Genomic DNA, 24,036 nt, shown 5'->3' with positions numbered 1-24,036 from the left:
AGATGCAGGGCTACCATCAAACTTAGGGAACTGTTCGTCTCAGTAATTTAGCGGGATATCGCAGTAAACCTTGGATATTTGGAGCGCTAACGTGATTGAATCACTATCAAATACTAAAAATATATCTAGACGACTATAGGTGATATATAAATATATATGTGTTTAGCGCATCCTCCATATAAAAGTTAAAACTTGTAGAGTGAAAGCCACCTGCATAGAAAAGAGTAAATAACATAGGATTAACCAACGACCTAGGCCTCAGTATAGCTACAAATCCCATATGATACCGCAAATGTACCTAGGTAGCAGATCACGAAATTATGTCATGAAAAGTTAACTGAATAAACAAGTAAAAAAAAAAAAGATAGACATAGCATGTCCTGGTTTCGATCCAGGGTCCTATTGCGAGTTAGTTTGATGTTTGTGGGTGAAATTGGTTGCGGTGAAACGTACCTCCGGGTTATGAGCCCGGCGCTCTTCCCCTGAGCTAACATGCTGACGAGATGTAATATTGTGCTTATTTATTCTAGAATACACAAGCCTGCGTTCTAGTTGAAAACCTTGAAAACCTTGGAAGGTTATGTAGGTATGTAAGATAAAATATAATAATTATTATTTATATAGGAATAAAAGTGAATAGATAAAATAATAAAATGCTGTATTGCTAGTCTAATTAAGCGGCGGTTAAAATCAGCTAGTTACAATGTACTCTGTAGTCACCGGGTGCATTTCTAAAAGTGGAGTTAGCGCTCTAATTTGTTAGAAATTGATCTTAACATATTTACTAGTGAATTTGTAGCATGCTATCTTACAGCTACATATTACTTGCTATATATAGTATACATTGAAATGTATTATTCTCGACGAAGTGATATTTCACTAAAGTCATATATTTTCCACCAATCAGCATGTTAGCTCAGGGGAAGAGCGCCGGGCTCATAACCCGGAGGTACGTTTCACCGCAACCAATTTCATCCACACAACATCAAACTAACCTTCAATAGGACCCTGGATCGAAACCAGGACATGCTATGTCTATCTTTTTTTTATTGTTCTTCTTTATTAGTACACATCATCAAATCGATCTTTTTTTTTTGACTCAATAAACCCCACTAAAACAAACTGCAGGTGACTTACTACCTTCAAGTTTTACCCTAATATACTCATCATTGACATCCCTTACCCAATAAAGTCATTGTATATCAGCCCTGCCCAGGTGGAGGTCCTTTGGTCTGACTGATCTAAATCCCGCAATATGGGATCTACTGGGGCAACAAGGGAAGATATACAGAATATACGACACTAACTTTGTACTGAGAAATATTGAAATTGGGCCCGACTAAGAATTCTTTGGCTTTGCAATTCCGAACTCTGAAAATTCCAGTCTTCTAATATCAAGTGTACCTATTTCTCCCTGGAGGATCACTATCTGGTGTATTTAAAGACTTGGTAACAAACCAGCGTCTCTTGAACCCCTGGCTTTCCTCTGTGGAATAGCCTTCCAGAATGTCCACGAGTGTGTTCATTTTTCGTAAATTGTACTCCCCAGTCGCTTTTAGCCAGCAATGAAAATCTCCATGGCTATCCTGACCACGGATAGAAACCCCCAAGCGGGTAGCAGGATCTGTTTTCAAAGCAGAAAGAGCATAAGCGTGTGGGTGTGGGGTCGGGGTCAGATGATATTGGAGAATAACTTCGTCGCCGTTGTGGAGATCAAGCCCAAGCGTTTGTGAAACAGTGAACCTGAAACTGCCAGCTCTGACCTCAGTTTGATGGTTTCCATGGTTTCCGGAATGCAATGTAACAAGAGCTTTGGCCCCTTCGAGGTGCTGCTTAGCCATGCTGGCTTTCTTTTTACCCCAGGTGTCCTGTGCCTTAAGGATACGCTCCTTGTGAAGATCCCACCAGTAATTCCTGATTCCCGGGTCAGGGGAGTTTCGTATGTCGTTGAACGCATCCCTGGTTTGCTCTGCCCATGCCCGAATAACTGGATCCTCGGATGCAAGATATTGTTGAAAGGTTGATCTGCCGCCAATTGCGTCAGTGATATCTTTGTTCTCTTGGGTATCTGTGAATCCTTGCCATAATGGCAATGCAACATTGAGATGATTACCCGACCACATAGCGTTTGTGTTTTCCGGCAACCAGGAGCCTAGGTGAAGGGAAGTCAGTGTTTGGAATACTAGGCACATCCACATCTCTGCTAGGTTAAGAACTAGCTGCGTCTGAGTGGAAGATGGGGCATCGAGGATAGCCAGAGTGACAAAGGCTGATTTCATATCCACGGCAGAGTCCCACACTGCGTAGTGTAGTCCCATATTCTTCCAACGATGCCTAGGATCCTTGTGTTTCTGGATTCTCAGACACAGCACACATGCTTGGCCGACGTAAAGCCAAAATCGTGTCGTCGTTTCATCCTCTCTCCATAGAATGTGGAGATAGACACCAGCTTCTGTTTTCGTTTCTGGGTCCTGTCCAATTTCCAAGAGGCTAGAAGGGTTTATTAGCAATTTGTTTCTAAATTGTCAAGGTCAGACATACCTGGCTAGATCAAATTTGCCTTGTTCACAAATATCCTTCACAGCTGGACTCAAGCTGTCTTCGAGTATTCTAGCAACATCGTACTCCTCGAGTACAGAAGAGTACCTTTCGTTCATTTCGAGGCGCACTTTTGAAATCAAATGCTCTAGGATGGAGGTCCGATCGACGGGTCCTAGATTCAGGGTCTCAATTTGACTGCCGGCCACCTCACTCCAGTTTCGTCGTTTGGCGGTTGGAATTTCATCGGTTGTTGATTTCTGTGGCGAGCAGTCATTTTTCGATGCATTTGACACTTGCGCTATGGCTATTGGCACTGTGGGGGAATCCTGAGAAAGAATCTCTTCAGTCAGCACAATAATGAAGAAATGCGTTAGAATAATAGGGCACACACTTCTCGGTGAGTATCAGTGAGATCAGGATCATTCATCGCCGTCATTTTTGTAGGATGTGAACCCCTTAGGTACCCTCCACTTCGTCCCTCATGAGATTTCCTTTTGCAGTGAATGGCCTTATGACCAAAACTCCCGCATCGGACACAAAATCTGCATAGACATTGATCGTACCCCTCCACTAGGCATCTGCAGCCTCCGTGTCCCGCAGACATTTCAGGGGTTCGAGGATGGCGGAGAGATAGAACCTCTAGCCACTAGAATGAGATCGCGTGGTTTGAGTCGAAGTAGGTAGAGCAAAGGCCTGAATGAGTCTGTACGCCAATAAGGAATTTGGTAAACGTTGAGAATGGCACACCAGAATCGAGAACTGACTGAAGAGCAGCAAGAGCTCTGAAATATCAACAGATGGTCAGGCAGCAACGGGGCCTGAGGACGCCAACTTGATGATGAAAAGAGGTGTTTGATAGGCATAACAACAATACTGTCAATTAAATGACCAGGAAGGAGTCGAGGTAGCTTGATGTTCAATCCCGCATGCCGTGACGACAAAAGCGATAACGGGGAGGGCACCAAAGGAGTTGTTTGAATAGGTAGATACTCCGTTCCAAATCCGAGCGAGGGGCTGCAGAGTATGAGTTGTGACAATGTTGTTGGAATATACCAAAGACCTCAATGACCTGTGTGATGCTGGCGTCCGTGATGTTACTTATTGTGAATGGCTGTCTTGCCGCCTACTCTGGAGCAGATCCCTAGCCCTCCAGCGTACATATTTTCTGCCTAAATACAAGAAACATAGTATCAACAATCTTTCTCTTTACATCTTGAAGTCACCTAAGGAGGGCTGGCTGTCCGAGAAGAGATAACACCTTGGTATTAGGGGTATTTTGTGGCTGGTACTCCATACCTAGGTAGGTATGTTTGTTATGATTAATGATTGCTCTATTGCCGGGCGGTACAGAGTATAGAGTGACCACGATACCACATCACGTTTTACATCTCATATGACTCCCTCGATGATGCGACCACGCAAGGGATATAGTGCATCGGGGTATCGCAAAGAACCACCAGTAATAGCGACCAAAAGAAACCAATTGAAAGAAGCCATCTAGAACAAGCCATCTATCACACCACCAGTATGCGAACTAATAATCACATGTGCAGGAGCTTCGCGATCATCGTACGGCTTCAAAGAGAGAAGTTCGTCTCCAGCCACACATCCACCCATCGTTCCACCTCCCCACCTTCCGACTGCCCCCACTCTCCAATACAACGGGCGTATTACAGACCCACAGCTATTAAGCCATAGACCCACCAATGTATCTCACCCTGTCTATCATTTATTGCCTATCATTTTAAGTGTGTACAAAGATAATGTAAATAGGTACATAATCGGTGGCTTATTTGGTACGGTATATGGTAAAACTTAGGATAAATACCAACCCAAACTACAAATAACGATAGTTTTCAATACAAAAGCTTGAATAGGAGCTAATAGCTGTTGATGACGATGACAACCAAGACAATGACAGCAACATTCGTACCCGGTAACAGATAGGAGAAAGGGGGTGACACCCCGGGGGTACATGGATACCAATACCCCATATGCAAAATCATATACCCAAATAAGCAACTCCGTTAGGACATGGACATGAACAAAATCCTGAAATCGGGGCTGGAATTGTAACTATTATTGTAAACAACTACGTCGTTCCAAACCCAAACCAAAATCCTACCAAATCCCATCCAAACAATCCCAGTACCGGGTACCAGGATACTGGCAGCCAGATTGTTTATCAGGCCAATGTTTGGATGAGCTCGGGTTTGTTCCAAGGCTTTCTTGGATGGATTTACGCAATCATGGTATCATACTCTTGGCACATAGATCACTTGCTCGTCTCGTCTTGTTACAATGTACAAGATATTTATGGGTAATTGCGATTGTTGATACAATGCGGAGTACAGAGTACGGAGTACAATATATGATCAGCGCGAATCGGGACTCATCCGTGGAGATGTTAATTAATGTACAACATATTGCAATATACAATATACATTATACATTATTCGATAACCCTTGTCTATAGTGCATACTTTGGTATTTTTGTTAACTTTAATCAGTCTACAGTGTACAAGATACATTCTAAACAATGTACCTATGATATTGCTACACATACAACATAGTACATCGTACTTAAGAGATCGGCATCGAACAGTTAAGATGGCTGGCATAAGTGGGTAAACATGCAGGTGTGATGTAGGTGTGTACGAGGGATTCGAGTCTATCCCTCGATTGTTTCAAGTAAGAGAGGGGTTTCACTGTTTACAAAGTTATAGTGGAGTGTATGGAGTGTGGAGAGTGATAGATCATTTCCAAATGAGTTCATGTCATATCCAAAAGCTAATATACATTTTTTTTAAGAGGAATGTACTATAGTACAAGAGGGACACACTGTACTCGGGTCAAAAATGCAGCAACACCATGTACAACAGAAATGTACAACACCAAAACCGTTTGTTTTCCCAGAGCCAAAGGCATAGACAGAAAATAGGAAAAAAAACCACGCAAAAAAACACACCAACCAATGCTAAAAAGGGGGACCGCATTTAAAACAAATCATCACCGTAAAATCGTACACATAATAAATAATAAAATCCGAATCCGAATAGTGATACAGAGAGTTCATGAGAATTAGGGATGTGAATCGTCATGATGACGAAGCCCCGGATTTTTGGTGGACCCAAAGTGGGTCCACCTATGACGTTCGGCATGCCGATCTGGTGACGATGACGTGGAAGGCGCTCTCAGTCTCTCCTCCTGCGCTGTTTGCCTGGCCAGTCAATTTCGGGATGAACCACTCGCATGTCTGTAATTAATGTAATTAGTGTATGATCAACTTAAGGGTAAATAACCAAAAAAGGGAAACTTACGTCTTGTCAGAGCATCGTTTCGGCTGAAGGTCTTGTCCTCGTTACAGATATGACAGCGCACCTTCTGCTTCCCGGCGGTGTGGATCGTATGCTCGTGCCGTGTAAGATCGTAGGGCCGGGAGAAGATGGAATTGCATGCTTTGCCTGTAGACGGGTTGATGCGTTCGCACTTGTGCGGGCCAGCCTGGGTGTTGCGGAGTGAGGTGTCGCGGCTGATAAGGTGGCCGCCCGGTGTTGTTTGTCGGTGTGCCTCGCGCTTGTGTCGCTGGAGTCTGGAGGGGGAGTCGAAGCGGTCTGTGCAGTTGTGATAGGTGCAAGTGTAGGTGCCCGCATCCGAAGATGTGTTGGCGGGACGAGAAATACCCTCTGTAATTGGCATATTCATTTGACTCGGAGACGAGCTCTCGGTAGATTCCACTGCTGGGAGAGAAGGGAAATCGGTACTCTGCGGCAAGAGATTATTCTGAGGGCGATGCATCTGAGGTTCAGAAAATGCGAACTGTGGCTGGGCCATGCTGGGTGCCGAATATTGAGGGAATGCCTCCATCGGTCGCATTGGGCCATTATCGCGTCGCAAGCCAAGCGCATCACCCAGGTTGAAATCAGCCTGGCCTGGGGGGACAGAGAAGGCATGGCATCATCGTTGTCGTGGAAATCCAAGACTGCATCCTTGGGGGACATAGTCTTGATATCTCCAGTGTTCGAGGTCTGGTCCATGTTCATTCCGTTCATGCCGTTCATAGCGTTCTGTCCCATGGGGATGCTGGTAGCCATCTGGGGCTGCTGGAGAGCATTGTTGCTCATGTCACCAGCGAATGGGGAAGAGGGACGGAAAGGTGAGTGATCCCGTCTGTTGGCAGGCGATTGCGAACGAGCAGACATGTGTCCCTGGTTGGCAGCTTGCAGGCGATCGACAATAAAATTGCGCGGGTTGAGGTGATTTTGTCCCATCGGCTTGGACGCCTGGGGCGCTGCCATGATGGTCGGGTTATATAATTCGTCTTGGTATATATCGGAGATGGTTCTGTTCAGCTTGGGGACTCCAATTGACATGGCACCATTGGCGCCGTTGTATTCTGGAGGTGCGTCGGAATGTAAGTACTGGTCCATCCACCAATCAATATCAGGAATTCGATTCTCACCATTGGTCATCGACTTGGATGCGTCGTCGAGTTCGTCGAGGGTAGTCTGCGGAGTCACCGGCGAGTTATGGCTTATTGTTGACACCGATGGAGCTAGTGAGTAGTCGTTCTGCATTTGCTGCGGGGGTGATTGCTTCTGCTGGTCCATGATCGCTTTTCTCATAGCAGACTCGGCCTCGGCATTGTGACCATCCTGGGAGGAGGGATCGAAACTTTGGAAGGGGGTCGCAAGGAATGAGTTCTGGAGAGGCGTTTGCACCGGGGTGGGTAGCGGCTTGTTGGCGCTGTTGGAGCGGCGGTGGTAGTTGTTGGCTGCCAACCCTGAGGGGGCTGCGCGCGAGGATGCCGAGGGCGAGGATCTCTTTTGCACACCGGGGTATGGGATGCGCGCAGGGCTCAACAACTGTACGTTGCTATCCCAACCCTGGTTACTTGCGATAGGCTGTTGTACCAGCATGGGCGTATAATATTGCTGAGGATATTGAGGCAAGTAGTGCGAAGGTGAATTGGAACCCTGGATGTCGTATGACGGGTTATATGAAGGCGCTGGGGTCATCGAAGGAGCCCCGAAAGACTGAGAGTCAGACGTCTGCGGGTAAGATGTCGAGAAGGTAGGCGAGGAGAAAGCAGGTGAAGAAGGTGCGGAAGATGGCGGGGAGAGCTGTACACCGGGATGACACTGGAACGGTGATTGCAAACGAGATTGATCGTAGTGCAAGGCGTTCTCGGAATAGAAATCAGGTGGGTACTGGTCGTCTTGTATGATGATGTCTTCTGAGTTGTATGGATCGGTGATGAGACCCTTACGTGGGTACATAAGCATTATGTTATCACGGTGTTGGGGACGTCAGAGAAAGTGGGTAGTGTTCGCCACCGGGGAAAGACGAGCTTTTATAGGACCCGACGGCACAAAATCCGATTAAAATTTCCTGGTCAATTGTGGCCGTGCTTTGCAAGAAGTGTGGATTTGAGACTTCGGTTCAAAGCTTAAGGTAGCGAAGAGTCTGGAAACGTCGGGAGGCTGATCGAATGGAATATAAGAGGGCTGGAACTTTAATGGAGGTGACTGTGGTTGATGTGAGTTTGGTTCTGGAGAATGACTCGACCGGAGGAGAAGCAAATCTTACTTGATATGATGATCTCAAGAGTCAGAGTGTTTTGGGGTATGAGTAATGAAGTTGAAAGAGGTCGGGAGGAGTGAGTTAATAAAGAGCGCTCTGTACTAGATGACCTCACACTAGCTCGGTGTCCCCGAACAAGAATTTACCGTATTGACCGATTTAGCGTAATTGGCGTAATTATTATTTTTAATTGTACCCAATTCCGGGGCTAGTCTAAATTGGGACTGGACTCGTATCACCACATACACCATTTTTACCGAGTCCCACTGATCTGATCTGGGGATCTCTTTCACTCGCTCTCTTGTGAAGTTTGTGGCTTACAGCCCTGGAGGATATACAAAAGCCACAAGGATCCACCATACCTATATTCTATGTGATTGGGCTTTTTGGGTGTCAATGTTCATTTTTCAAGATCTACTCCGTATATTAATAATAATATTTTTTAAATTCTTTTAAGAGAATTCCGGGCAAAAGATTCAGCCAAGGTTTACAGTACATCGCTTAGAGAAGAAAACAAAAAAGGAAAAAAAAATTCTGTCGCATAGTCTAGAACTAGCTCCGATTTGCACTCGGGTGACCAGGGCCAAAATTAGGAAAAAATGGGGGTGGAGAAGCCGAGGAAATCCCTAAGGCTGAGCCACACCTTGGTTTGTTTTGGTGCCCATTTCGCATACTAAGTTTTGGTCCGTTGGGAATTAATAATTCGGCCTGATCTACTATCTCCGGTGAGTCAGAACTCATTGGAATGCCCCAGAAATGTAGATTTGAAACCCGGGGAGTTGTTCAGCCGAGGTGTATTATTATTTGTCTGCACATACTTTCTTTGACACTAGCCACATCGAGATTGATCCATGTGGCTGGTGCCCAATGGTTCGGTTCGGCCGTCCCAACGCTCATTCCTGCGCAACATGGGGAAAGCCTGCAGAGCACATTCTTCTCGTTTCTTCGTACTCGGACCCGACAATTCCAAGACTCGAATACTCAGCATTGTGGCTGTGAAGCAATTGTCTCTCAACGGTCTTCCGATTGTCTTGGGATTGTCTTGCGACTGTCTCCCCACTACGCGCCAATCGGCGGGTTCCGCTCCGCAGCCCTGGAGTTCGACAGGCGCGATAGTCAGCTGACCATTCATCTAATGGCTTGATAAGCTGAAGTCGGACACGGGTCCATGGATCTTGTTCGTGTATACCTACATGTAGGTAGGAACTCGATGATCAGCTGACCCCAGATCTTGAGTCACAGTTTTAATTTAATTTCATTTTATTTTATTTTATTGTCTTAAGCGAAGAGCAATCGTGTACTCCGTATAGGTAGTATTTTCCATGTCTCACACTTGTTCCCAGGTGTAAGCGCTTGTCTCTAGGCTCGGCGGGAAATGCCCAATTTGGGTTTATCATTGTTAGGCTACACAAGAATCTCATGCGCAAGGCTCTAAGATTATGGTCACATGGTCTCTTTACTGTGGGCTGATTGCCTTAATTTTTTGGTCTGCATTGTTCGATGATTCGATGACTCGATCACATGTGAATCATATGTTTTCCTTTTGACTCAGAAAGTGTTGGGAATAAAATTCGAGTATTAAATTGGAGTATTGATGTTGATTTTGGTATTTTCATATTTTCATAGCGCTCGGATCCCTATAGATTAGCTACATTGTTAGCGCGGATTTTGTAGCACGCGGATGACCACGAGTAGCGTGGTAAGAATGCCATGTACTGCGCGTTACATTCGGAATTTTCGGTTTTAGCGCTATCATCTTCGACCGTGCATATGCACATGGCTTAGACACTAAATGCCAGTGTATCAGATCGCAGATCAAGGGTCTCCGAACCGAGCAGCATCGGCAAACCCCGGCTTTCCAGCTTAGATCTTGTTCGGTCGCAAAAAGGAAGGCAGCAACAATAGTCTAGCAGGTGCCATGTGATCTCCAAGGATCTTCCTTTGAAATCCACTAGCGCGACATAAATCCGACCGGCATCTTCTCGGGGCTAAGTGTTTTTCTCGGTTTTGTCGGCATACTCGGGTCCGGGGTCTGCCGTGTCCACCGAACAGTCTGGCCCAAATTCAACTGATCTTCCATTCTCTGTGGACAGATGCGGGAAGATCTTGGCGAATTCCTCAAGCGTACACCAAAACGTGGCCCCTACACAGTCCGGGGAAGTGGCAAACCAGCCTCAGCTGATCCAAGTATCCAGATCCAATGGCCCACTCAGATATAGTGGGATATGTAGATCTAGTGGTTTTTCTTTCTTTTTTTGAGAGTGATCTAGGGATGGATTTGCCTACCGAAGGCACCCTTTTTTCCAATGTCCATAAACTCTTTCTCAATTGGGCAGACATTAATCCTGTCACTCATTACCAATGAAGGGCCCATGCACAAGGACTCAGAAAAACACGGAGAAAAAATTTTCACCGGCATGCTATCCCGACCAAAAAAAAACTTACTGTTGTATGTCAGCACTTTAATCCGGGTTTCTCGGCGACGGGTCTGCGAGATTGTCATGCAGGATCATATTTAGTAACAGTCTAATGCAGCAGCGAAAAGTTTTTCAATGTAAATGATTGGCCGCGACAGCTAGGGCTGCACAGCCACTTCTCGGTACTGCCGTTACGCCGTTCAAGTTGCCGGTTTAACCTGTTACCATACGGCACTTGGGGCAGCCACAATCTGCAGGTAATCGTATTCGGTATTTCTGGTATGTTCCAGAAGGTATTTCCGTGGCTTATGCATGCCGCTAGTGCTGCATTCAGTAAAGCGCTGTTGTTTTGGTTCTTCTGGAAGCTTTCTATTTTCGTCCCGGAATGCCGGCCTCCGGGCATCCCCGACATTGTCGGAGGACCATGCTCCTGTTTTCAGACGTGCGTTCAAGTTTTTTTGGCCTTGCGCATCTTGTTGTGGCTGATTTTGATTATTGATTATCCCGATATTTGTCATTGGGCATTACCAACACTGGCTGATTGTTCTGACTCACACCTTGGCAACTTCGAAGGGCTATCACGTGTCTGCGTTAGATCCTCAAGGCTAGCCGCGTATGCGTATACTGTGCGCTTCGTCATCTTGAGTCAGGAAAGTTTAGAAAGGAGGCTCCAAGGAGCTTTGTTGGGAAAAGAGTTGGGGCTATGCCCATGACAGCAAGGGATGGCACATTCCTTACTTGGTTGCCTATGTACACGTGTATTCCAGAATTTTAGAAGCTAGCCACGATCTATCTCTGGTCGTATAATAATAGTAATTATGTTTTGGTATCTAATACCTGCACCGTATGGAATTGGAAACCAGGAGCCCATCAATGACCAAGTACCCTATGACCCAGCCTCCAGGTCAATTGCTTGTGGTGGTCCTTTTGATAGACCCTTGATATCCCAGCTAACTGGCCCTTGGAGTAGACAGGAGTTCAACTCGTATGTATTTGACTATAGAGAGCACTAGGCCAGTACATGCAGGTAGATATAGAGTCGTTTTTGTACCATATTTGATGGTGACACAAGAATATGTAGTTACATTGAAACTCTAAGCCGTGACCAATAGTTAGAAGTTGTGCAACAAAGTTGTGCAACAATGTTGAGCTGGACGCTAGTTACGGGTAGCAAGGAACCTATCTGTTGGCGCTGCAGGATACCGTCTTGAGAATGAGGTGGCAAGCTGCAAGGCATCAGTATTTCCTGAGCAGGAAAGAGAAGGTAAATATCGTACAGTTTGGTGTCCAGTTACAAACAAGTTTGATCCCTAGAGGCGACAGTTTAGAGTATAGAGTTCCTATATATAAGTTTCTGGCGCTATCATATCGGTTTACCACAGAAGCAGCTTTCAAAATAATAGAGATGACCACAAACTGCTTCATCATCTGATAGTGGTAGTATGGCCCTTCGAATAGAACTTGTCATATCTAAACGTAATCAATTTCTCTATAGACTCGAGGAAGTGTCGCCCTTGTGTGTCCTGGCTAATGTAGTCAAAGAAAACGTTGATTTCCAACATCCCAGCATGTTAGCTCAGGGGAAGAGCGCCGGGCTCATAACCCGGAGGTACGTTTCACCGCAACCAATTTCACCCACAAACATCAAACTAACTCGCAATAGGACCCTGGATCGAAACCAGGACATGCTATGTCTATCTTTTTTTTCTTCTTTTTTTTCCCTTCTTACCATATAATTTTTTATAAAATCTCCCACACAGGCCCCGAATATATCGAGAAGTTGGCAATTCTGCAGCATGCCCTCTGCTGTGGTATTTTACTTCAACATTTGGTGGATTTGCCATATGGATGTTCAGCGATGGTGGATGCTATGCTATGTCTTGTTCCTTGGTGGGATGGATTCTGGGTCTGCGAGTGAGAAAGATGCGTAGTGTGGTTATTAGGCTGCATCAACGAGAGAGCGCATTACCGCACCAGATAGCACCGCTATCCATGTGTTCTGGTGATGTTATGGGGGACTCGTCACGACCTGTCAACATTTGGTTCTGATTGACAACGCGGCATGCATGTCCGTATCCAGGACTTATAAATTCGATCCATCTGGTTAGAGGAATCGAGACCACGGAGATACAGTCGTAAAGATCGTTGGTGCTTCTGCTGCCGTATAAATAGAATTCGTGGCTGGAATCGCCTGTTGCTGTTTTTGTGTACCATATTCCGTAGAGGTGCCATATTTGGAAGTCAAAGTCTCTTGCAATATTTGTTTAATGGTCGGCGCCGGACGAGTCAACATGCAGACTGTGGTGCAGTGCCATTACGTCGGATCATTCGTAAACGTTGCCACATTTTCTTGTCCTACACGGTTGATAGCAGGGCCGGTTCGATCATGGGAATTTTTGGTATTCAGCAGCCCCATTCGGATAATTGGCTAGCCACTTACCCTGTTGCACACTGGGACCATATCCATGGATGTGTTCCCGAACAAGTCTCCCGCATGTTGATGTACTGTTGGCAGTTCGTAGTGTCTCTTTTGGCCACGTTCTCGGTATACAACATGGTTCGTCTTCTGGCTCACGACGATCGGGGCTCGTTTCTGTGGGGCGTCGGGGGCTGTCTGTGGAGGGGATTCATTGATAATCGCCAGAGTAGACTGATGGATATCTCGCGGGGTAAAGGCTGACGGCGTGAGGAGACTAGGTCTTATCAGCTTCATTGAGAGCGGGCGATTCAAAATTCAGCGTGGTCATATCAGCTTGATAGTTAGCATGGGGTTTGTCTGGATTCGGTTATGCATCTTTGTTTGCGCTGTGTGGTGATTGAGGCAGTCCATGTTGATCTCCAACATTGAAGGATCCCGTCAGTTGTATTGCTGTGGTCAGAATGACACCTCTGATGTCCTATCTCGGTCTCACTTAAACCTGCCTATTTCATCCTTCTTTGCCCTCTTGTTTGCTTGGTTACTTCAGTCTGTGTAGTGTTGTAGGCAGGTGTTACAACGTCAATCAAGTCAGCCTGGAGTATCGAGTATCGACATTGGGAGCTGGTGATTTGGTTTTGCACGTAGGTCATCGCTCTATTAGTCTGATATATCCATGGATGCTTGTCGGTCTCGTTTTATCGCTTTCAAATGACTTTCTGGTGCATACCACAGCTGATTGTGTTTGTTTGATGTGCAGTTTGCTCGAGGCTGATCGCCCTATCGAGTACAGTTTAACTACAATTACAATTTTCTTGCAATACAATGTTAATTATTCCAACACTGTCTCATTCCTAGCAAATATAATTTTTGCCTTCATTTGTTTGCTTCAGGGCTAACCTCGGATTGAGTACCATGGTGAGTATCCTGCTGAACCCAGTTTGGCTTACACATTCCATGACAATTCCAGTCGGTAACCGTTCTGTCCATCATTGCCACAGCCAAATCAGACGAAAATTGTGGGACTGATTTCACCAAGGAGTCTGGAAGGGGCACAGGTTCTGATTCTTCTCCGGTTTTCTCCTCCGCGGGGTCCATGGTTTTCGCTCCAGATCTCAGGCTTACAAGGTTGTCCATGGTCATTTTCACTACCAGGTCCCGTAGACCTCGGTCGCTTGCGGGTGTTGTGCTGTATATCTCAAAGATGGCATGTGGGAACGTGATCGAGTCCAGCCGCCGGGCCAGCTCCTTTTTGACCTTGTCCTTTGAGAGAGCCTTGAGCCCATGGATGAACATTCGGTCTGCGAGCGAGTACATCAGGATATGGGCTGACAGGATATTGCATGCGGTCGCTGCATCTTCATCTGTGCCATTGGGCTTTTTCGGGCTATATTGGGACCTTTCTCCGTCTGATTGTCGAGAGATGCCTGTTTCGGGTGGGTGAGGTTTCACCTGGTAGTCCAGAGTGTAGAGATAATCAATCATCCCCTCGACTATATCCGGCTTTTCATATAATACGATCCTGTTTGTAAACGATTCCTGCGTTTCGTTAGCCGGTGTGAACCTCTTGGGTCTTGTTCCGCCATGCCAATAAATGCATCTCACCTCAAATCCACTGTCGCAGGCTTTGGCGAAGAAATCCGACCTCGGGCAGACTATGCACTTGTGCACGGCGTATTCGTCGTCTCCACACACAATGGTAAAGTCGCTATATTTGGGGTCGAGGCGCAGGCTATGGTATTGTTAGTGGTTTTTTCTATCGTCCGTGTAGGAATCCAGTACCTTTCAATGCCTTTGATAAGCTCTATGAGCTGTGCACTTCTTTTTGATATTTTCTTTCCCATCGTGGTACGGTTATGGAGACCTTGACTCTTTTGGTTTATTGGCTCGAGTGGTGATGATGATGATGGCAAGGAGAAGGATGGGAGAGAGTATGTACATATGTACTCCGTATCTTCAACTGACTTGTATGCTAATAAATCAGGCAAGTCTGAGGTGTTTGCATGTTTTGGCCTCACACATTAGGCTCGCTTCAGTCAATTCACTGGCTTTCTTTTCTCTATATGTTTGCTGCTAGCTGGTGCTGTGGTGCTTTTTGTCAGTTCCCTTTTGACCTGTCCCGGGGTCCGGTGGGAAATCAGCCGTCATCCTTCATCGCTTGACAGTGCAGCGTTGGCTATTTGGTAGACTGGACGCCATGCTGTTTTTCTCTTTTTCTTTTAGAGGATAATATAGAAGGAGCACTTCAGACCATGTCTGGGGTGCCCAGTTGTGGTTTCAAAAAAAAAGGTTGAACTCCCCTTTTTGGGGGTTCAACTCAGTCTTCGTGTGACAAATGGACTTCTACCGGGTTTTAAATGGAGACCAGTATGGCTCGGTTTTGAAACTGATTTTGAAACTATTTTTTACGTATTTCGGTTAAAATATGCCATTGCAGCTTGGTTGTGGTAGACCTAAATTTATCATGTTTCACAGCGCCAAGTAAAGTTGGACTGCCGTTTTGGGGGGGTTCAACTTCGAACTTGGGTAGCAAATCTATTCCACTCACCATGCCATGGTGCGTGGTATATCCGGTTCTAAATTGGGCAGCTGGACTATCAATAATGTATTTGGTCCCGATGTATGCCTTTTATGTTGGTTCTATACATTCCCATGTGTTGTCCGAGAGTCCATAAGTTAGTGTTGGTTTGGATATATATCCGTAGTACCACCCTTACACATCCCAGTCCACATACATACACTCTTCATGCAATCTACATAACTCAAATATTACGGAACCAGCCAGTCAAATAACTGGATCCCGAATAAAATCAAACATACTACATATGCAATACAAAGCGAAATACAAAAGGAAAAAAGTAGTTACAGACATGTGTATAATCGTCTCCTGTACACATCATGGAAGTACCAAAGAAATTAGCGATACCATGGCATATGATAAAATAGACATCCAGAGAGTCCAAGGAATATGAATACTCGGTCAGTAACAGAGATCTAATCAAATTCTATAACCCGTGGTGGGTTGATGCCGAGCATGGGAAAAGAGGCCTCAGGCAGTCAAAACAACGCGCAACGCGTCAAGCATCCCTAAACCACGAAGACCTCAATTGCAGACATTGAAATGACTAAGGCACAGCTACCGAAGAGGTGGTGCCATGTACCACAATACAAGCTAAACAAACAAACAAACACTTCAAGATACAAAACATCTAGTTACTACAAGACATACTACTCGGAAGACCACAAAGTCAAAAAATTATTTCAAGTTTTGATTGTATTCGTATCGGATCGCACTTAAGTGCTTGATCCCACCATGTCCATGGTGCCAGCCGTAATGTGGAGGCCGCTATGATACAGAAAAGCTTGGAAGCGCACACTATGGACGCGCAATAGTGGTAATCGAGTGTTATGAAAAGCAAACCCAGAGACCCATGACAGTTGTAGTAAAATAAATCAGAGAACACCCCAACGTCCCGTCGTACCGTGAACCAGCCCGGAAAAGAAAAGAACAAATGATTTAGCCACCGAAACCGTAGAGGGTACCTGAAGAGGAAGGTTAGAGACGCGTTGTGTAATAGGGTGACACGTGGAAACTTACGGCCCTGGCGCTTGAGAGCGTAGACAACGTCAAGAGAAGTGACAGTCTTGCGCTTGGCGTGCTCAGTGTAGGTGACAGCGTCACGGATGACACCCTCGAGGAAGGTCTTGAGGACACCACGGGTCTCCTCGTAGATCATAGCGGAGATACGCTTGACACCACCACGACGTGCGAGACGACGAATAGCGGGCTTGGTAATTCCCTGAATGTTGTCACGCAAAATCTTGCGGTGACGCTTGGCACCACCTTTGCCGAGACCCTTTCCACCCTTGCCGCCTGAAATGAGACGCGTTAGAACACGTTTCTTGTGAAGGAACAGGAAGTGTGGGGTAATAACTTACGGCCAGACATATTGAATATGGATTAGAAGAAAAAGGGGGTTTGTAGAAGTGGGATGTAGAGGAGTTGGTAGTTGAATGGTTGTCGATGGAATTGATGGAAAAAGAGGGAAAGGAAACGGAAGTGGACAGAGGATATTTGTATGATACGGGAATCAGCGAGGATTGGGAAATCACGCGCTAGGAATCGCGTCCACCAATGAGAGCGCAGGATCACAGACCAACCTTGATCTACCGGGAGACCCCAGAGTTGGAACGCCGACTTTGCCGTGGTCCATCTTTGATCCTCCTATAATCCGCCACCAACAATGTAAATCTATAATAAAAATGGAACAATTATATATTTTAAAGAATGCTGAATACTTGAGAATGCATTAATTCTCGATCCAAGGGAGGTTGGGTGCAAGATCAAGAATTCAAGGGTTTGGCATTCTATACTCCCTGATCCTGCACTCTGATTGGTCCAGGGCTCGCTTAGTTGGCAGTAACAGCACTTTGATCCAGTTCAACCAATCAGAGCTCACCGCAAATCAGTCTCTGGGCTACACGCTACGCAGTCCCCAGTCCTACGCGCTGAGTTTCCTGACTGATCCTGATCGGCTCACTCCCCCTGATTCGTGGCTCCCTCCCAGATCAATTCCCCCTCCCCGTCTCCTACAAATACTCTTCCCCCACCCTCCTCTCTCTTCCCTTTTACATCCATCCTCCGCCAACCAACTCTTTTATCAACAAAACCACTTTTTCATCAAAGTCTATCATCAAAGATGGCTCGTACCAAGCAGACTGCCCGTAAGTATTTATCCCATCATATTTTATTCACCTTTTTCCACCTCACTGGTGATGCCTGATTAGTCAGGTGTCCGCGTTGAGGGGAGGATTTGGTGACGCGTTCACGCGTTCGACAAGAAACATTTTGCTAACTGTCTCCAATAGGTAAGTCCACTGGTGGCAAGGCTCCCCGTAAGCAGCTCGCTTCCAAGGCCGCCCGCAAGGCCGCCCCCTCTACTGGAGGTGTCAAGAAGCCCCACCGTTACAAGCCCGGTAAGTTCCATATCATGCCTCACGAGACATCCATCAAGCATCCTTCAGAACATCTTCTAACATTCCATCTCCAGGTACCGTCGCTCTCCGTGAGATCCGTCGCTACCAGAAGTCCACTGAGCTTCTGATCCGCAAGCTCCCCTTCCAGCGTCTCGTCCGTGAGATCGCTCAGGATTTCAAGTCCGATCTCCGCTTCCAGTCCTCTGCCATCGGTGCTCTCCAGGAGTCCGTTGAGGCTTACCTCGTCTCTCTCTTCGAGGACACCAACCTGTGCGCCATCCACGCCAAGCGTGTCACCATTCAGTCCAAGGACATCCAGTTGGCCCGCCGTCTCCGTGGCGAGCGCTCGTAATTTTTCATTTTCAACGAGCTGGGTTAAATTCTGAAAGGCGATCATGGGGTTTGTTTTTATCTTTTTATCATGACTACTGGCGATACATGATGGGTTTGCTTTCAAATATCAATGGGTTTCGGCACCGGGTTGCTTCGCAATTTTGCTTTTTTATCGATGCTACTGCTCACCATCGATTGATGGATCAGTCATGGGCATGTACATTATGGGGGCTCCCTTTAACATGATGCCTTAGCGCGCATCATCTCATGACAAGACGCAAAATTAATGCTGTCTTCTATGATTCAACACTTTTCTTCTTCCTTGTAGATCGTAAAGAGTAATTCATTGCATAATTACTTGCGACCGACGCGTTTTTCGTGTAGATACTGGCCCGCTCAGAATTGAGGCGGCTTTTCTTCTTTGTTTGGGTTCTCTTTTTTTGGTGTTCTCGTGGTCCCATGTCAGACGAGACTTCTCGGTCGGAACATTGAAGATTGCCCTTCACCTCGTCCAAACTATTGACGCCTCCAGGCTACTACCAACACCTAATAATACTGTACAAAGTAGGAAATTATTTAACCTGCAATAATGATACACTCCATTTCTACATATGATCCTATCCAATCCAACATGAAAACAAGTGGTTCGATTTCACCCCGAAGCTTCCCGGAAGGTTTCCTCTCATTGTGCAACAAAGAGGCAACACCATAAGTACGACCTCGGGAGTCTCCTATAATTAGATAGTAACAGACAGACGTTTGACTCTGAGATTGGAACAATCCTCGACCACTTGGAAAAACAGCCCAAAAGAACGTGGGCCACCTCCCTGTACTGGGACTGTAGAACTTGACTGCCAACTCAATATGACGACTCGACTATGAATGACCTCACCTTGACTTAACCCCGAGCCAACAATTAACAGGGACTTGGAAGTCTCCAATCAGATTCTACTACAATAACAATACAACAATCAAGTAATCATACAATTAAAGAATCAAGCAGCACGCAAACTGAACTCGGGGTTCCGACTGGTTCAACATGTACCCATCATACTAAAGCCCTGACCAGAATCGAACCAAATCGCCACACACGCGCCTAAATCCAACGGAAACCCAGGAGACTTGACTGGGATTGAGTCACAATGACATGAGCACGTCATAGAGGCCCCAGGGCGGCAGTATGTATGTAGGTACATTGTAGGTAGTCCTCCTGTACGGTAGAATATCAGAATGACTCATTACTCTTCAGATTACGAGGAATATTCATGGATAAATCAGGATTATCCATGTAGGAAATATCATACGATCAAGCCTTGAAATTGGTAGAACAAGGGAGTACATAGATCAGATGAATACATTTTGCCGATCCTAGTATCAAACCCGGTATACGAGAGGCAGCTGGAGCGCATTCCCAGTACGACAAGGCAGATTAGGCGGTCTGAAACTGTGTATATGGATTGTTGGACAGGTGAACTATTTGGTTCTCTACTTGCAAGGCTGAACAGATGCTGGATGGCGGTTTAGGTGTCTATGGATCATAGCTGTCATGCTGATTTAAGTGGAGACAGAGTGACTTGAACGCGTGTTTTATTTCTTTGATCTTATTGATACCAGAGCAGAAAAATATTCGAAACGCAAGAACTATATAGCTGAATCTGAAAGCTAACTGTTGATATACACTGACACGTATATCCCTTTTGGGTACCAAGATCAAGGCTATATAGTCTGGTGGCGAATGTATCTATCCCAGTGGATCCATATCCAACTGGTGGCCTGAGGCGAAAAAGAAGGCGCCAAGACACCGTGGAAAATTCTAGCTGCCGTAGAATTGGTGGCTTTGCTTTCCTTGGTTTCTTGGTTCTTCTTGGGCACATTTTTTCTGCAAGCCACCCATGTGTGGTTTTTCCCCAATCTCAGTACCGCCGAACCCTGGCCGAACCCTGGAGATCTAGCCTTTTATAGCCTAATACCCTTTTTAAAAGGTACACCGATGTAGATAACCGATCCCTATGTAGTTAGCTGAAAGTACTAGAACCTTGGGATCAGCCCTGGAGATGTCTTTGATATGTCGGATGATATCAGCCCATGGGTGGCCTGATTGCCTATTGTGAACTCGATCAATACAACATTCCATGGGTGGATGTCTGGGAGCACGGCGCTGATGCCTAGCTTGGAGTGGATTTTAAAGACATTTGTGAGAATAGTAAGCAAATTACGACAGCATCGGAAGTCGCATCCTGACTCAACGGGGGCTAAATTAGAAAAACTGGAAAATTTATACATATTGTACATCGTAGCTCCACCATGCATAGACATGGATAGACCCCTGACCTTGAGGATTGATAATCATAATGCTGTTCATATACTCTGTACCAAGTATGTGCACGGAGTTTAGGCGGTCATAAGGATTATAAACCCCATTTATGTACGGAGTACGTGCACCGGAGATTATCCTTAGATGACCCCGATCCACAGAACTTTAGATCTTTCTCAACGTGGCCACGGGTGGATGAAGCTTCGGTAAGGTACCGAGTCCCATGCGGAACGTCCGAATGTGGGCGGGTCCGAAGGTTATGCACGGCCCGATGTGCACATTTACTTGTAGGATTTATTCGGCTGCTTATGCGGCCTCTGTCATTGACGACCTGAGACTTCAACAATCTGATCTATTTGGAGTAAGATGGTATTAGGGAAGTTATATAAAAGAACCCTCCGATGTGTTACTTTGTATGTTCTTTTTATATGTCTTCTTGGGTGTATACGAAGGTGGTAAAAAATCATAAATTGTGCAGGCGACTTTTCTATGTATAATCAGGGATATATTATTAATATGAGAAAAGTTAGATATTTTCCCCTAGAATAACCTAGAATAGAAGTGCTCGGACCGCCACCGTTAGTTGGCATGTCGGATTGCCCTAAGAGGGTAGAGTGAACCAATCAGATCGATGCCGCATACCCGAGTAGTTCAACATAAAACCTTCATAAATCACGTGGCATAAAAACGTGGCTGCAAACAGATGAGCACATTTGCCAGGGGTGCATCTGAATCTGCATCTTTGTACTATGTATACTATGTACAGCCTTTAGTTTACTTTGGAAGTACACTCATATAGGTATGAAATTAGTACGAAATCAACATAAAACATATGCCCCAAAACAACATGGATAACTTTGGGGTCCAGATCCCAACTTTCCTTTCAAAAATAATCTGGTCTGGGTCCGGGTCCACCCATTCCCACTTGGCCCCAGTTGAGCACCGGATTCCACTTATCCGTACTTTAACTGCATATATCGGCATTCATAATCCCACCCCCAGGGCCCCCCCCCCCCATTATATATAACTAAGAGCTGGGCTCCATCTCCAATTCTCATTCCACTAATTTTCCTCGGCATTACTTGGTCTTCCATCCCCGCAAAGCTTCAGGAACCCCACTTCCTGTTCATCCTAATTCGCAGCACATACTCAACCTCGAATACTGTCGACTCCTATATATCGCAACCTTAATTCACTACCTGCCCACCATGGCAGCTGACTCAGACCATCAGGTCTCGGACAAGATCGAGCCCTCTGCCCCAACGAAAATCCCATACTGGCGTTTGGTCTGTGACCAAGGTGTCGTCACACAAGAGATCATCGATCACCCATACCCCGGTTCAGGAACAGATGAGGACCCTTTTGAAGTAACATGGATTCCCGACGACCCTCGCAATCCCATGAACTTCAGCGAGACGAAGAAATGGACTCTTACTATGCTGGTGGCCATCGCAACCTTGGCCGTTTCACTGGTATCCTCTGCCTATACCGGCGGTATTCAAGAGATCATGATGCAGTTTAACATCGGGCAAGAACTTGCTACTCTTGGTGTTTCGCTTTTCGTTCTCGGTTTCGCGGTAGGACCTCCATTCTTTAGACATTGGCTCTTGAGCTCGCGCATTTTGCTTTGCATGCATACTAACGCTATTTGCTTTGGTATAGATCGGACCATTGCTCTGGGCTCCATTGAGTGAGCTGTTTGGTCGCCAAATTCTATTCATCACTACGTACGCCGCCCTCACAGCTTTCAATGCTGGCGTCGCAGGTTCTCAAAATGCCTGGTCTATCATCATCCTTCGGTTCTTCGCCGGTTCTTTTGGATCTTCGCCTTTGACCAACGCAGGTGGTGTCATTGCGGACATGTTTCCCGCTAAACAGCGAGGTGTGGCAATGAGTTTGTTCGCCGCTGCACCTTTCCTCGGCCCTATCATCGGCCCCATCGCTGGTGGATTCATTGGGATGAGTGACGGCGGCTGGCAATGGGTCATGGGTTTCCTTGCCATCTTTGCTGGTACGGTTTGGATTATAGGCTCTTTGACGATCCCCGAGACCTATGCGCCCGTGCTTCTCCGCCGCCGTGCCGAGAGACTATCAAAGCTGTCGGGCAAGATCTACCGGAGTAAGCTTGAAATCGACCAAGGCAAGGTTTCTCTCAAGGACTCCTTCAAAGTGTCACTCTCCCGCCCTTGGATTCTTTTATTCCAGGAGCCCATTGTGTTCTTGCTATCTCTCTACATGGCTATTATTTACGGTACCTTGTATATGATGTTCGCTGCCTTCCCTATTGTCTACCAGCAGTCCCGCGGCTGGAACCAGGGTGTTAGTGGCCTCGCCTTCCTCGGTATCATGGTCGGCATGTTGATTGCCGTCGTCTACTCCCTCTGGGACAACAAGCGCTACATCGGGGTATCTGATAAACATAATGGCTTCGCACCACCGGAGGCACGTCTCCCGCCTTGCCTCCTCGCATCCGTCGCAATCCCAATCGGCCTATTCTGGTTCGCATGGACCAACTACCCCTCAATCCACTTCATGGTCAGCATCGCAGCCGGCGTCCCCTTTGGCTTCGGAATGGTCCTAGTCTTCCTCAGCATCATGAACTACCTCATCGACTCCTACACCATCTTCGCTGCCTCTGTGCTAGCCGCCAACTCCGTCATCCGTTCCCTCTTCGGTGCCGCTTTCCCTCTCTTCACCACCTACATGTATAAGAACCTGGGTATCCACTGGGCATCATCGATCCCGGCCTTCCTGGCGCTCGCCTGCGTGCCCTTCCCATTCTTGTTCTACAAGTACGGACCCGCGATCCGCACCCGTTGCAAGTTCGCCGCCCAGTCCGAGGCATTCATGCGCAAGATCCAGGAACAGGTTTCTGCAGCGCCGCTGGAAGATGAGAAAGTGGAATACGACCGCACAGAGGCTCCTGCGCCCGAAGGCTCACTCTCCAGTGACTCCCATGACGGCGTTGGGGAACTCCCCTCTACGGAGCGCACTCGCAGCCGTGCGCACTCTGTCGCTTCCACTCGCACTGCTGGCTCGCTGGCTCGCTCGGTTACCTACGAGGGAAACCCTTACGATATTGACCGTGTCCACACCCGTGACTCGTTCAAGCAATAGACGGCTGTTGAGCAGCTTGTTTATCTCACCTCTCACCTTACCATTTCTTGTCCGGGCTTTGTCATACCTATACAAGCCTGTGTCGCTCTAATCATAGTTTCTATTGACCCTTTCTATCTCATGTCACAAAAAGTACCCTATTTGCATGTTATGCCTTTGTTATTACTTTGATACCCGTTCATATCATGCTGAGGGCAACCTCATCCGACTAATGTTTTTATGGGATGCATTATTATATCGAGCTGGAGTTTGGGTTTGATTTTACAGAAATATCAGTTTATTTTCAGAGACCTTTTTCACGTATATGTATGAATCTCTTCTATGAATAGAGTAAATAC

General features: G+C 46.4%; 8 protein-coding genes across 8 annotated transcripts; 2 read left to right on the top strand and 6 right to left on the bottom strand.

Annotated features, from left to right (window-relative positions):
- Positions 1-1,345: 1,345 nt before the first annotated feature.
- On the bottom strand, positions 1,346-3,826 carry N7471_003995 (uncharacterized protein). Its single transcript, XM_057276714.1, has 3 exons — positions 2,933-3,826; positions 2,542-2,867; positions 1,346-2,490 (listed from the first exon to the last, which is right to left on the bottom strand). Exons 1-3 carry the CDS (start codon positions 3,143-3,145, stop codon positions 1,395-1,397), a joined length of 1,635 nt encoding a protein of 544 aa, XP_057136324.1. The 5' UTR covers positions 3,146-3,826; the 3' UTR covers positions 1,346-1,394.
- Positions 3,827-5,735: 1,909 nt separating this feature from the next.
- Positions 5,736-7,826, bottom strand: N7471_003994 (stress-regulated transcription factor RPN4; the record flags this gene model as incomplete). The annotated part of the gene is made up of 4 exons (XM_057276713.1): positions 5,736-5,797; positions 5,862-6,339; positions 6,453-6,937; positions 7,004-7,826. 4 exons carry the CDS (start codon positions 7,824-7,826, stop codon positions 5,736-5,738), a joined length of 1,848 nt encoding a protein of 615 aa, XP_057136323.1.
- A 2,936-nt stretch (positions 7,827-10,762) lies between these two features.
- N7471_003993 (uncharacterized protein) lies at positions 10,763-11,181 on the bottom strand (the record flags this gene model as incomplete). Its single annotated transcript, XM_057276712.1, has 2 exons — positions 10,763-11,013; positions 11,097-11,181. 2 exons carry the CDS (start codon positions 11,179-11,181, stop codon positions 10,763-10,765), a joined length of 336 nt encoding a protein of 111 aa, XP_057136322.1.
- A 1,646-nt stretch (positions 11,182-12,827) lies between these two features.
- On the bottom strand, positions 12,828-13,254 carry N7471_003992 (uncharacterized protein; the record flags this gene model as incomplete). Its single annotated transcript, XM_057276711.1, has 2 exons — positions 12,828-12,896; positions 12,982-13,254. 2 exons carry the CDS (start codon positions 13,252-13,254, stop codon positions 12,828-12,830), a joined length of 342 nt encoding a protein of 113 aa, XP_057136321.1.
- A 579-nt stretch (positions 13,255-13,833) lies between these two features.
- Positions 13,834-14,801, bottom strand: N7471_003991 (BTB/POZ domain-containing protein; the record flags this gene model as incomplete). Its single annotated transcript, XM_057276710.1, has 2 exons — positions 13,834-14,689; positions 14,740-14,801. The coding sequence occupies 2 exons, from the start codon at positions 14,799-14,801 to the stop codon at positions 13,834-13,836; spliced, it is 918 nt and encodes a 305-aa protein (XP_057136320.1).
- A 1,412-nt stretch (positions 14,802-16,213) lies between these two features.
- On the bottom strand, positions 16,214-17,013 carry N7471_003990 (histone H4). The gene is made up of 3 exons (XM_057276709.1): positions 16,897-17,013; positions 16,556-16,831; positions 16,214-16,500 (listed from the first exon to the last, which is right to left on the bottom strand). Exons 1-3 carry the CDS (start codon positions 16,904-16,906, stop codon positions 16,475-16,477), a joined length of 312 nt encoding a protein of 103 aa, XP_057136319.1. The 5' UTR covers positions 16,907-17,013; the 3' UTR covers positions 16,214-16,474.
- A 644-nt stretch (positions 17,014-17,657) lies between these two features.
- Positions 17,658-18,286, top strand: hhtA (histone H3; the record flags this gene model as incomplete). The annotated part of the gene is made up of 3 exons (XM_057276708.1): positions 17,658-17,682; positions 17,827-17,934; positions 18,009-18,286. The coding sequence occupies 3 exons, from the start codon at positions 17,658-17,660 to the stop codon at positions 18,284-18,286; spliced, it is 411 nt and encodes a 136-aa protein (XP_057136318.1).
- Positions 18,287-21,789: 3,503 nt separating this feature from the next.
- Positions 21,790-23,698, top strand: N7471_003988 (MFS transporter; the record flags this gene model as incomplete). Its single annotated transcript, XM_057276707.1, has 2 exons — positions 21,790-22,158; positions 22,244-23,698. The coding sequence occupies 2 exons, from the start codon at positions 21,790-21,792 to the stop codon at positions 23,696-23,698; spliced, it is 1,824 nt and encodes a 607-aa protein (XP_057136317.1).
- Positions 23,699-24,036: the final 338 nt, after the last annotated feature.

Source organism: Penicillium samsonianum (genome assembly GCF_028829775.1).
Source record: "Penicillium samsonianum strain IBT 33392 chromosome Unknown utg000003l_segment0_segment0, whole genome shotgun sequence".
Taxonomy (NCBI): Eukaryota; Fungi; Ascomycota; class Eurotiomycetes; order Eurotiales; family Aspergillaceae; genus Penicillium; species Penicillium samsonianum.
Note: the sequence above shows the minus strand (reverse complement) of the source record. Positions and strands in the feature narration are given on the sequence as shown.

Bases quoted from the DNA above. Each gene is read 5' to 3' on its own strand.
- N7471_003995 (XM_057276714.1), bottom strand. From the start codon at position 3,145: ATGTCTGCGGGACACGGAGGCTGCAGATGCCTAGTGGAGGGGTACGAT. The intron at 2,868-2,932 runs GTGTGTGCCCTA...ATTCTTTCTCAG, and splicing joins TCACTGATACTCACCGAGAA to GATTCCCCCACAGTGCCAAT. The intron at 2,491-2,541 runs GTATGTCTGACC...AAACCCTTCTAG, and splicing joins GGCAAATTTGATCTAGCCAG to CCTCTTGGAAATTGGACAGG.
- N7471_003990 (XM_057276709.1), bottom strand. The intron at 16,501-16,555 runs GTAAGTTTCCAC...CTTCCTCTTCAG, and splicing joins CGCTCTCAAGCGCCAGGGCC to GTACCCTCTACGGTTTCGGT.